The 12,914-nt window shown below is 43.1% G+C and overlaps 1 protein-coding gene across 4 annotated transcripts in view; it reads left to right on the top strand.

Moving 5' to 3' along the window:
• Window positions 1–12,914, top strand: part of Npas3 (neuronal PAS domain protein 3) — an 817,920-nt gene that overhangs the window by 691,251 nt on the left and 113,755 nt on the right. For all 4 annotated transcript variants that reach the window (XM_026781883.1, XM_013347258.2, XM_026781890.1 and 1 more), the window contains one exon: window positions 8,527–8,701. In XM_026781883.1, coding sequence (XP_026637684.1) covers window positions 8,527–8,701 — 175 coding nt within the window. The remainder of the gene's footprint in view (window positions 1–8,526; window positions 8,702–12,914) is intronic.

Here is a 12,914-nt window from a genome sequence, read left to right as displayed (position 1 = left end):
GGGGGCTGGGTACTTGCTGTAATTCTTATTCTGCAGGGGTCCACAGTACTTCATAAACCCCGGGGGGCTGGGTACTTGCTGTAATTCTTATTCTGCAGGGGTCCACAGTACTTCATAAACCCCGGGGGGCTGGGTACTTGCTGTAATTCTTATTCATTCCTTCATAACTGCACAGAGTCTTTCAAAGAAGCGATCGGTAAGATTTGACTGACTGATTAAATCTACAAGTTCAGTTCTTTTATTTGAGAAGCGCTCCTGTTTCTGCTGTTTCCTTCTTCTGTCTTTCCTGCCATATTCATCGTACCTTGGTTAGTGCTTCAGTCCAGGGATTTGTGCTCCAGGTCAGCACTGTCCAGCAGAAGCACTGGAAACAGCACGTGGAATTTAAAATGTTTTAGTAGCCACTTTTTAAAAACTAAATTAGTTTTATGTTCTCTCTCTCTCTCTCTCTCTCTCTCTCTCTCTCTCTCTCTCTGTCTCTCTCTCTCTCTGTCTGTCTGTCTTTCTCTCTCTCTCACTCACACACACACACTACTTTTTTGGCCTTGTTTTAAGTCTTTAGGGTCTGGTGCGATTTTACACTTACCAGTTCATTATAGTTCAGAAGCAACCATAATCCATGTGTGTGGCTATCATGTTGCGGCCAGCATGGCTCTTGTAAAAATTCAAGAAAAAGTGGCATAAGTGACTATGTAATAAAATTTTAGCTTTAATCATGTGTAAGTAGCATGCTTTTCTGGTGAGACAGTACACTGAGTTCTCAGAAGGACATGTTCTTCCTCACGTGCGCCACACTGCCCTCCAGAAATCCTAAGAACACACACTCCTCTTGGCTTCTGAGAAGACCCAATTCTTCTGGCAGATGGTCTTCGCTAGCCAGTTGTAATTATGTTCCATATTGTAACAAGACTAAGTTACAACCTGTTGTTAAAATGTGTGGGTTCGATGTATTCCTTTAAAACAGCACCTAACGATGTGCAGGGTATGGTCCCACTTCCGAGAAAATAGCCAACATAGTCAAAAGAGTTCCAGCTGCCAAAATACAGCCATAGAAATGATATGCCAAGGCCATCGTTCCACATGACACCCAGGAGCTTCCCAAGATTTGCCTGAACACATCAACGAAGAAGGCTATAGAAGGAACAATAACTATGTAACCTCAGAGGAATTTATTTTTTGTTGTTCTTTTCTTTGGAGTAATACTCAAGTACTACTCAACCATCAACTTTCTCCAGCAGCTAAGCTATTTAAGTTCACTTGACATTATCTGGAAAGAGAAGTTTTGAAAACTCTTTAGAAGGCATGGAAGAGATGAGCACGGTTTTTTTTAAACAGAGAGCCTGTGACATGCGCACATTGGTCCAGTCTGGGATACCAAGGTGTTGGCTGAGCAGGGGCCACCTTTTGGGTGGCTTTCTCTGGATGTAGGAATAAATTACTCTGTTCAGCTTACCTAGTTAGATTTCTGTTGCTTATATTTTATTCTCATTTTTTTCTTTCTCCTTTTTCTTTTAGTATTTTTTAAACATTATTCCTGAGCTCTTAGCAAGGAATGTCATTGGTAATCCTTCATAGTGTGCCCCTTTAAAACTCAAGAGTGATTAATTAGATTGTTTGTGTGCATTTTATTATTTATTATGGTTTATGTGATTATCATCTGTGTGCATTAACCATATCCAAGGTTTTAGTCATATAAGCCATGCAGTTTTACTGTGACTAGAATAAAATAAAAGTCACTCTGTATGAATTCTCAAAATAGAAAACTCAAGCCTGGAATTATTATGGTTTCCCTAATCCAGTTACCATTCTCTGAGCTGAAAACTCTGTTAAATTCCAATCTTAATAAAATTTTTTGCCTTTGCTGCTGTTGTTCACATGATCTAAAAGGGGAGGAGGGCAGATGTTAACTATGAGAAGGATAACAACAGCTAAACAAAACTTGAGGTGCGCCAATAGGGAAGGCTGTCTTTGCAAAGTGAATCCTGATTTAAATGGCAAATAGTGAAGCGTGGAAAATTTGAGGGTAATGGATTAACTATGCCAATATCAAGTATTTTATGTTGATTGGTCTCCTTACCACCAAGGTAATGAAGACGCTTTCAAAGTGACATCTTACTACCCGTTTGATCTTCAGAGAAAGAGGGATTGACTTTAGCAACTTTGTTGCTAATGCTCTTTTCCTTTTCTCTGTGATGTAACCTCCCCTGGTATCTCTTCCCTCCTGGTGCCCTGATAAATACTGCCAAGCTGCCCTTTCCTGCCCCTCAGACACTTTAAAACTTTCGAACTCTGACAACCTGGAAAAACAGGTTTTAAACTCTCCTGATTTGGTCACATATCTCTGGCTCCTTCTTCTGATGGAGTGGCCACTCTGACAGAAACTCTCTGCTCTCTTCTTTGAGCTGGGGCCTCTTAGTGAACGAGAAAGAATATCAACGTACCAAGACTGCCCTAAACCACTGCTTCCATAATGTGACCTGATATCAGTACACTTGACTCATAATGATGACGACTCGTGATGCTGCCTACCATTCATTGGCTGAAAATGGAAGAATCTCAAAGACCCTGCTGTCTGTTTTATACTGAGACCATTCCTGTAAGGATTTAAGCATTTTCACTTGGAAATCTGGACTCTGCAGAAGTCCTCATAAGCGCTTTTCTGAATACTTAGCAAACCATGTTAACTATGGACTGATAAGTTTACCTATCAGGCACTAGAGTCACAGAAGTAGAGATACTCCTACCCAGAGCCACTGTGTCAAGTCTGAATGCATCTATGAAACTTGCTGTGTGTTCTTTCATTCCACAGTCAGTGAGACCCTTGTTCATTCTGGAGATGAAGGGACATCATGGCATTCCCCTGGCCCTACTCATCGGGTTCAGAACGGGTTTACAGTAAGGCTTGGCATGCTGCTGTTGCAAGTCAGATACTCTGGGGGTTGTAGAAGAGTGAATAAAAACAGAAATAAAATGTAGTTGGCCTCGCCGATTCCCGCAGGGGCCGAAATGTTTATTTCTGGGGATAAAATAAACACACGGTGCGGTATCTTTTGGCGCACGCTCTTCTGAGGGAAAACTCTGGCAACGCATCTCTGAGCGGAGTGGGTTCGTTTTCTTATTTGATGACGCCGAAAGGGTTTTCATTCCACCTCATCGTCCTGATACAGAACCTTTCTTTCTTCTTGTTCTACTAATTTATACACGTATTTCTGTAACAGACCCAAGGCTTTTATGTGTTTTTTTCTTCCCTTCAGATAGTCAGCAAACACATAGAATGAGACACAGCAGTAAAGAACATCAACTCTCTGTCAAAACAGTTCATAAATATTCAGTAGAATTCTGCAGTATGTAGGAAGCTATGAAGATGGCATTAAGATACCAGTAAATCCAAAGAAAACCTGTGCTAATCAAGCTATCATATCTTATTATATTTTATTCCCTTATCACTTTATTATCCTTCGGTAACACAAATGTGACCCCCCAAAAAACTGCAAATCCTAACCTGCTGTGGTGAGATAGAATTTCTACCTTATCCCAGGTCGGGCTTTCATAACGAAGATGAGGTCTCTTGGCAGAGCTGATGGCTCAACCTAGGAGTTAGCTTCTAAGTCAGCTCCCACCAGCACAGTCTCCCTTGAGAGTGACTTCCAGACATCATTGGTGTCCCCTGTGGAGTTGGCCAAGCTGGAAGAGGACCCAATTGAGAGCACCAGTCATTAGTACTACAAGGTCCTCAAGAGATTTTTTTTAAGTGTCCTTCAAAAGGATTATGGCATTTCTGCCTTAAATGGGAGGCTTTGAAAAAAATGTTTTTATGTAATAAAAATCATCCCTGTATTGTTTCTTAGATGGAAATCTCTTAAAGAAAGAGATGCCTGAAAAATGGGCTTTCCGATTTGACCTCAAAGCAAAATCCTCTCGTGTGTTGCACAATGGAGGTGACTTAGTGTCACTGCTGGTCCCTTACATGTACCAAACCTTCTTAGTTAAGGGGGCTCTGATCCCAGGAGGATCCCCATCAGGACACTGATATAGTTAAAGGGTGTGTCGCTCACTCTAGAGACTGAAACCATGGCTACTGACATGCTTGCTTGATGTTTGAAAGGATAAGAAATTCCCTGTCCTAGCTGCCAGCAGGGCACATGACCCCACATGGGAAAGTCAAACCATTATATAAATGTATTTACGTTTTCCACAGAACTTCAGTTACAAGAGCACCTGTGTCTAGTGTGAAAATGTCATGCAAGCTGAAAGATCATGAAGTGTGTTTGAGGGAAAGCTGTGTAGTTTAGTTTGACTGTGGGCTGCTGTCTGTCCTGAAACACTGACTGGGAACATCTGGGCAGAAAGGGTTTCAACAAAATGAGATCTCCAGATAGATGATGGGCAATAAATAATCCTATCTGCAGCTGCAAATGCTCCTTTACTTTTTGTTTTGTTATTGTTGATTTTTACATGTTCTAAGCATTGCAAAGAAGTTCCCTTTTGACATTGCTCACCCCAGGCATGTGACACATGCCTGTAACGTGGACACTACTCAGGGGGATCATGAGTTCAGCACCAGTCTGAACTAGAAAGGTCCTATCTCAAAACCAAAAATAACAAAACAAGAACAACAAAATAGAGTCAATCGAGGGGGTAACGTTAGACCTGGTGGTTGAAAGTAGAGATGGCCATGCCTCTTTCTCCTTCTCAAGCTTAGAAAACCGTTCAAACAGACTCTGGGTCTGTTTCCAAAGCTGGACAAGTACAACCACCAAGGGACTGATCTTACTCTAAAATGAAGAGGTTCTTACATTTGCCTAAAATGTCGTTTGAGCCCATCAGAGTGCACCACTGAGGTAAAGGGCTACCATTTTCCATTGAGAAGATCCTAATAAAAGACTGAGGATACAACCAACAAATCATACCGGATGAAACTACCCTACGTTTTCACTCTTTGTGATCTGAAAGGGTGGGTCATCATTTGTGTAGAGTGTGCCTTGATTCAGATAAAAGTCGGAAACTGGCCACTTAAGTACTGTTGTGCCATAGACTGGAAACAAAGGGGTCGAGGAAGATGACCACTAGACTATTAAATGGATTCCTCAATGCCTGAGTTTCCTAGCACTTGTATAATTACACCCTCAGTCAAATTCAGTTGGGGCTGTAAAAGAGGGTGTGGTTACTAATGAACCTGACAAGGGTTTACAGGGAAAGATAATTACAATGCAGTATTGAAACACATTTACAGACTAAAGTGCTACAATCATAATGCCAAAAATTACACTTGGGGGAACAAACAATTAGAGCTTGATCAAATTAATCATAAATCAAAATGATTTTGTCTTAGATCTAACTCTCTACCCTTTTTGTTCAATAAATGTCAGTGATAGCCCAGCAAGATAAGATGATGATTGGGATGGGTGACACTGTTGATGACTGGTTACCCTTAAATTGACCCCTGGTTACCCCCATTTGTTTTGGTGTAGACAGCCTCCTTCTGGACTTCCCTTAGGGCCAAGGGTCCAACCACAAAACATCCTGGCAGGCCAGCTGTCTGTAGCCTTCTCCCTTCTGAGAACTCAGCATGCTCTTGTGGACACAGCAAGGATGAAGGACAGAGGGTTTCAGAGTTCCTTGCTCAGCCTCTTGAGCTACAGACACCACACAGGAAGCGAGAGGCACTGAAACGGACTCCACCCAGTTCTGTCGTGATCACTAACCATTTCCACTATTCAGGCTAGGGAGGCATTTAGAGGGCATTATTTTTCTTACACAGTGACTCCCCTACAGGGTTTCATGGAGTTTTCAAAACAGAGCTGTGGGGCAAGTAAGTCATGACTCATCACCGCTCTAGAGGCTCAGGCCCCGCATCATCCCCAAGAACCAGAATAGCAGGGGAGCCAACCATGCGGAATGCACTGAGAAAGGGACCCCATTGTCCCTCACAGCAGCCAGTCACCAGCTTTGCTCCAGAAGACTGGAGTCCAAGGAGGTTCCAGGGATTGCCTAAGGCCACACGGCTGGACAGGGGAACCTTGTGACCTCACATTCAGGTTACAACTCCAAGTAGCCTGTGTCTCCCACCGTCCCTATGGCCTCGACTGTAGTAGACACCTGGAGGGTATAGCAGCGCCCAATCCTCAGGGCCAACTCCCCCATCAATTCTAGGCTTTACTGTTTGGGTTTTCACTTTATTTTTAATTGTATATGTACGTGAGAGTGTGGATTTGCGCATATGAGTGCAGTAACCACAGAGGCCAGAGAGAACGTCAGATCCCACTGGAAAGTGGGGTCACAAGTTGTGTAAGTTGCCCTATGGAGTGGCTGGGTCTTGAACTCAAGCCGCGTTCTCCAAGAGCAGCCTGTACCCTTAATTGCTAAGCTGAGCCATCTCTCTAGCAACGATATTAGGTTTTCAGTGTAAGCCTCCAGAAGGGCACTGAAGGTCATCCTTGCCGCTATACAATATGTCGTGCTGTGACTTAACCTTGCTCTGTATATCAGCACACAGCTTCCTGGATGCAATAAGGCATGCTACAACTTGACTTAACCTTGCTCAGTATTTCAAAATGCAGCTTCTTGGGAAGGAAGGATCTCTAGGCAAAGCAAGTTGTAGAGACCTGGCTACTTCTCTGTAGAGCTGGTTGACAGGAATATTCAATAACCAGCACCCTAAATATTTCACTGGGTTTTCACCTTTTTGCAGTCTGTATCTGAGGGTCCACAGAAATATGACAGCAAACACGAATGTGCGAAGAGTCTGGTCGGACTCCATGTGCAGCGAATGACTTCCTCATATCCACTAATCCCCAAACAAAATAACCATCAAGAAATATTAAAACACACATTTTATTAGTTTCATTTAATTTCTTAATTGCGCCAAGTCCGTTTACCCGTTTATTACCATGTGAAGTGGTTAGAGGCAAGGCGCACATTAAAGGGATTATTTCCGTGTAATCCCCCCTCCCAGGGGGTAGCAGCTGATCACCGTGAACCCGATGCGCTCTCTGTCACAGGACCGAGTGGGAGAGAGTAAGATGCAACAGCTCAGTAGCCGAGTAAGATGGCAGGAGAGGCTAATCTAATCGCTGCAGAAAGTACCTCAGTTTCGGGAAAAGTTGGGCGAGGCTTTTTCGGGAAGAGCTATTACCCAAACTGAATTTTGCCTTCTCTGTTCCTGGTTCTGCCTCTGCTAATTGATAGATGTTGAAGGTGTGTTGCCTGTTAAGACTTTAATCAAATGGTGTCTGGGAGTAGATGTGATCATCTTACAAGGGACTTGCAGTGCCGAGGGTAATAGATCTGAGCGTTCCGCTCTCCGTGACAGTTTATCCTCCCTTCCTTCCCAGCAGGAGAGATTTGGTAGAGTTTAGAGAGATGCTGGCTATCACACAGGAAAGAGAAACGAGGTAGGAAGAGGTTTAGGTGGGAGAGTACATGTCAAGAAACTGGATGCTTTACAAACTTCCATGGCACAAAGAGCTGGCCTGAGCCCGTCTCGCTCAAAGGACAGAGAAACCCATTAGTGACCCAAGGAGAGCTTTCTCCTGTCCTGCTTCTGACCTGCCTCCCCTGCTGCAATACCTATGAGGCAGGACGTTCTGTTAGGAGCATTACAGCTGGCCTCAGGAAGAGATAAAAGTCTGAGCTCTCTGAGAGGTGAAAGGTAAGGCCAGTCCTTGCTGGCACCTTCTGCCTGTACCCCACGCAGTGACCGAGACTCACAGACCAGGTCTGCCGGCACTGAGCTATACAGGCCTCTCTTCCGCTGTTTCATATTCATCCGCTGTACTTGGAGGCAGCCTCGCTCAAAGAGTACACAAAATAAAAACCCTTTTTAAAGCCCTCAAGGAGCTCTGTACCATGTATTTTATTAGATTGAAGGCAAAACAAGCTGATACCAGCAGAAAAAAAATGTCTGCTTCAGACCCCAGCTGACCTCTTTTGCATGGAAAATTCTCCATATGATTACAGAGCTAATGAGTGATATTTAATGAAAACATTAGGCCTTTGCATATATTTGTAAATGGCACTTTGTACATTTAAATTTACATAGAAATAAAAGGGTATTTTTTTTTAATCTTAGAAATCTGTGTATTTAAAAGAAAGACTGGCCTGCTATCTCTAGCTGTTTCTGAAATGGTTTTTATACAAAGCACAAACTTCTCAGCATGAAAACTGTAGGTCTCAGTCAATCATCCAGTTGACAACCGAACATACAAGTATTTGATGATGCGTGGATAAAACAGCTGAACGCAAGGCAGACTTGTCCGCATTTCACAGAACGCTTTGGCCCTATGCAAACAACACTGTATGAGGGGGAAACTGGGCTAAACAACTGCTAAATAAATACATGTGGGAAAAAGAATATCATTTCCCTCCCAAGAATCCTCAAGTGGCTGAAGATGGAGACTTGAAGCCGGAATTGCTACTGGGGCCCGAGCGTGTTTCCTTTCCGCCTCCGAATCTGCATCTCTGTGCTACTGCCCTGAACGCAGAAAAGCCCATGACACCTCTCTCTCCATTTCTCTCCCTCTCCAGGTGGAGCTGACAGGAAGCAGCGTCTTTGACTATGTCCACCCTGGGGACCACGTGGAGATGGCAGAGCAGCTGGGCATGAAGCTCCCGCCTGGGCGGGGCCTCCTCTCACAGGGCACCGCAGAGGACGCCGCCAGCTCGGCCTCTTCCTCCTCTCAGTCAGAGACCCCTGAGCCAGGTGGGAATTGGGTTTCAATGTGTTTGCAGTTGGCGGTTGGTGGGCAGGACCTTCGTCGAATGAGTGTGCCCGAGGTCCCCGTGTGGAGAGACTATAAATAGGACGAAGGGTATTTAAGAATTCCGTGCAGCTTTCAACCCCATGCAGTAATTAAATAAGGAAGAGATTTGAAAATAAGGAGACATTTTAATAAGTGTAATCCAGAGATCTTATTTCAGTTGAACAATGCATCCAGAAGGTCCAAGCGCCTCTGGTTTCTCTTTCAAATTACTAGAAGGAGATCTGCTGGTTTGGAACACCCTCTCCCCTTTATTCTTACACATTTATTTATTATTCAGCAAAAATCTACCCTCTGGCAGAGGCATCTTGAATATTACCTTGTAGAGAATTAAAAGTGTTAGGGATTTGCAGAAATCTTGGTTTCTTTTCTTTTTCTTTTAAGCATCAGAAGGGTACTTGAAAGATGTGAACAGATAAATTAAGGCTAAAAGGAAAACAGAAATGGCTACATTTTCCGCTGCCTTTCCACCCTCAGTATTTAATTAGATCAATTGTATAGAGGAATGAACAGAGGTGACAGCCCTCATTGGGATTCCTTCCAGGACTCTTATAGACTTTGCATTCAGAATGTTCCCATTTTCATTGTGTTGTACTGATGATAATTTAAGTATTAGGGGAAAATCCATTTATAAATTAAACAAAATGACTTGATATCCATCAGTCCCCTAGTTCATCAAGCTGTTCAAACACGGGAAAGATTGGCTAGTCGGCCTGGGTCTTCCGAGAGCGCTGGTAATTAGATCTGCGAAGGATTTATTCTTTGCTGATTGGGGCTTTAAATTAATTGAAGTTCCACATTTGTGGTTTTGTCCTTTTTGTACTTTTTTAGAGGAGATATTTCATATTCTTGTGTGGTGGAGTGCTTGGCCAAGCAGCAGTGGTTTAAATGTTAATTTTTCTCATGAGAAGTTTAAGATTTTTAATGAATCAAGGCCTGATTTCAAGTGCAAAGTTTTATTTGCTTACTTGAGAAGTTATTTTGCACTCTTCAAAGATGCCTGTGTTTGAAACCACTTGATCTGTAGTTCTAAAACAGAATTCGCAACACACAAGCATTGTATTAGAGAGGAAAATGAAAAACGCTGCCTTGAGATTAATATTAAAATGAACTACATATTTCAAGAAAATAATTTGTCCTGTCTAGAACTAATCACAATATGGGTATTCACAGGGAAAAAAAGATTGCCTCTTTTGGAAATATTTTGACTCCATATATAGAATCAAATCCATGTTTTCCCATGGAAGTTAAGGCAGGGTGTTCATTATTTATAGTTTTGGTGGGTATCCTCCAGTTAGCTTCACACTTTAGAAAGGAAAATGTTTAAGACCGCTCTTTGCCCTTCAAAGTAAAAACAGCTTTCTGGGGGAAGCCATGTGTTCTTTATATCATAGCTCAGTGGCCTTACTGAATGGATATGTCAGCGAGATAATTGACACGGCTTTGCCATTGTTCGGACCTCCCTAGCTGTGAGTGCGGAGAAGCAGCATGTGAGAAGGGCTTTGCGTTCATTCGTTCTGAAGATGGATCATCAGGGAGCTTGGTTCTTCGTGACCCAGTGGAGAGGAATTTGAATTTAAAAGCTGTCGTTTAAAGGGAGGTCTTTGGACGGTGGATTCTGTGTCTGTGAGTCACACACTTGACTTCAGGATCTTCCCAGTCATTTAGCACAAATTCCAGCATCAGCAGCAACGCCAACAGGTGTCTCTGTTATCTCCTGGCGTGAAGCTGGTGAGTTAGTAAAGCTGCCCGCCCCTAAGGCTGAGCAGTTCCTAGCAGAGTTAGCCCTGGCTTGAAGCCCACATCTCCCATCTCCTTCACTAGAACTTCACGCCGTATCTCAGATGGTGCCCTGATCCTTACTGTAGACACCCAACTGTGTCATATGAGAGACATCAAGCCCCCCCCCTTCTGCTGCTCCCAGATTCCACAGTCACGCATCCATCTACTGGTGTGTTCCTCAGAACCTCATCACCCACACTATCCTCGTTTGCCTGGATTGTAGTTTGTTGATGACCCTCTAACAGTATACATGCTTCTAGAAACTGAGCACAGCTCTTTAGATGCTTGATGGCCGTTTCAAAGAGAACTGTCACCTTTTTGCTTCGGATACTGAGCTCTGTTAATCCAACCCAAGGTTAAATTGTATGTAGCTGGAAGCCAGATCACCTCCTCCACTCACCTGGAGCTTGCTGTTTCTCCAGACAGGTCTTTAGGGTAGTCTGTTTCCTGAAAGAGACCTTGGGAGGAAAAGAAAAGGACAGCCTTTAAACTGGCTCTGCTAGGGCTCACAGCAAACCTAGAGAAACATTCTAAGGAAAGACGTTTGATAAACCCCACGCCTTCTATAAGACCGTTAATATGCCCAGAACAGCTCTTGGCACCCTGGAGCCCTGTTACTCCTTCTAGACAACTGGAGGCCACAGCTGGCCTTCTCAAAGGGCTCACTTCTGTGCCCGTCACCATGATCCTCTCTTTCTGACCTACTCTGTCATTTACGTCAACAACCGATTGAAAGGCACCAACGTGACCTTCCTGCAGCCATTCCCACTCAACACCCATGAAACTCTGCTTTTCCCCACCACTTAAGGATGAGAGCCTATCAGCTATGTTCTCACAGGAAAGGGCTCCTTTCCTAGATGGTGAATGTGACTCCTGCCGTCAGGGAATGCCAATCCATCTTAGCCCTACAGGTCTATAGAAGTTGGTTATTTTCCATTCTGGCTTAAAAAAACAGCTAGCTTGACTACTCAGATACTGAAAAGCAGCATAGGGTGCTACCTGGGATGAAATATCTCCACTAATATGGACGATTGTTCAAAGGGAATTGCTTTAAAAGAACATGTCAGACACTATGTCCCGAAGCTGCTTATGATTCCCAACAGCTGAAAGAATTTTAACAAGATTTTCTAATTCTTAATAACATGAGTAAACATTTTTGGAGACTCTTGTTTACTGCCTTGTAATGTTCTAAACTCTGGTGAAGCACAGATTCCTTTCTATAGCCTGGTGAAATTTGGTTGGAAAATGGATATTGATATATGGTTATTATGGAAATGAAAGGACTAGCGGGTAAGGGATATTTCAGGCACCCTGATGTGTGCAGTGTGGCATTACTAAATGACTAAAATCTAAATAACACTTGGCATTGTGAAAAAAAGGAAGTCATTGAGTAAAGCCATTTCAGGGCGGCACCCTTGGGCCATGGTGGGAACTCTGTTTCTGTGAGCTGCCAAGCCTCTGATTCTCTTGTCTTGAATCAGTCTCAAGGTAATGGGGGAGGGGGAGCAGGCATCTGTTGATTTGACAGCAAACCCAAATAAATATTTTACCTGCGTACACATTTACAGGTAGTTTAGTAAATATATTATTTCCTTTGGAGAAATCTAAAGTCAAGCATTGGAAAAATAAGTGGGCACTCCGGCTTTTAGAAGCCCTGGTTTGCCTGAGCACCTTTTCTTGGGAGGCATATCAGAATATTCTGGAAAAGACTGCCATTCACCGTCCAGCAGGCAGTCATTTCTCTTCTCCTGCAAGCTGTGATGACATGGGAGCAAGAGCCTCTGTGCACGCTGTTGGGATGGTGTGTCTTCACTGTGTAGATCTGCCTGTGCTTCTTCGCTGCTCTTAACAATTCTGCATCTTGGGATTACAAGTCCTATCTTCTTTTCATAAATCTCAATACTGTGCCCTCAGACTGCTTGGTAAACAGAAAGGCAGCTTCTCCCAGAAGTCCTGGAGGAACTTTAAAAATTTTCTGTTTTGAAGACAGAATAATTTTCCTTGAGATGTCATAAAATGGTATTTCTACTTGTCCTTGTTAATATAACAGCTTTTAAAATTATAAAATCACTTCAGAGTCATCATGAAACCTTTAGAATATTCAGAAGAGATGGGAGGAAGGCCAACCAGTAATATTTAGAAATAACCACATTCGTACATGGGCACTACACAGCCTTCTAGACTTCCTCTCTTTTCCTGTACATAGGATACCTCCCTGTAGGCATAAATACATAGGATACCTTCCTGTAGGCATATATACATAGGATACCTTCCTATAGGTGTATATACATAGGATACCTTCCTGTAGGCATATATACATAGGATACCTTCCTATAGGTGTATATACATAGGATACCTTCCTGTAGGCATATA

Source organism: Microtus ochrogaster, chromosome 1, assembly GCF_000317375.1.
Source record: "Microtus ochrogaster isolate Prairie Vole_2 chromosome 1, MicOch1.0, whole genome shotgun sequence".
Taxonomy (NCBI): domain Eukaryota; kingdom Metazoa; phylum Chordata; class Mammalia; order Rodentia; family Cricetidae; genus Microtus; species Microtus ochrogaster.
Note: the sequence above shows the minus strand (reverse complement) of the source record. Positions and strands in the feature narration are given on the sequence as shown.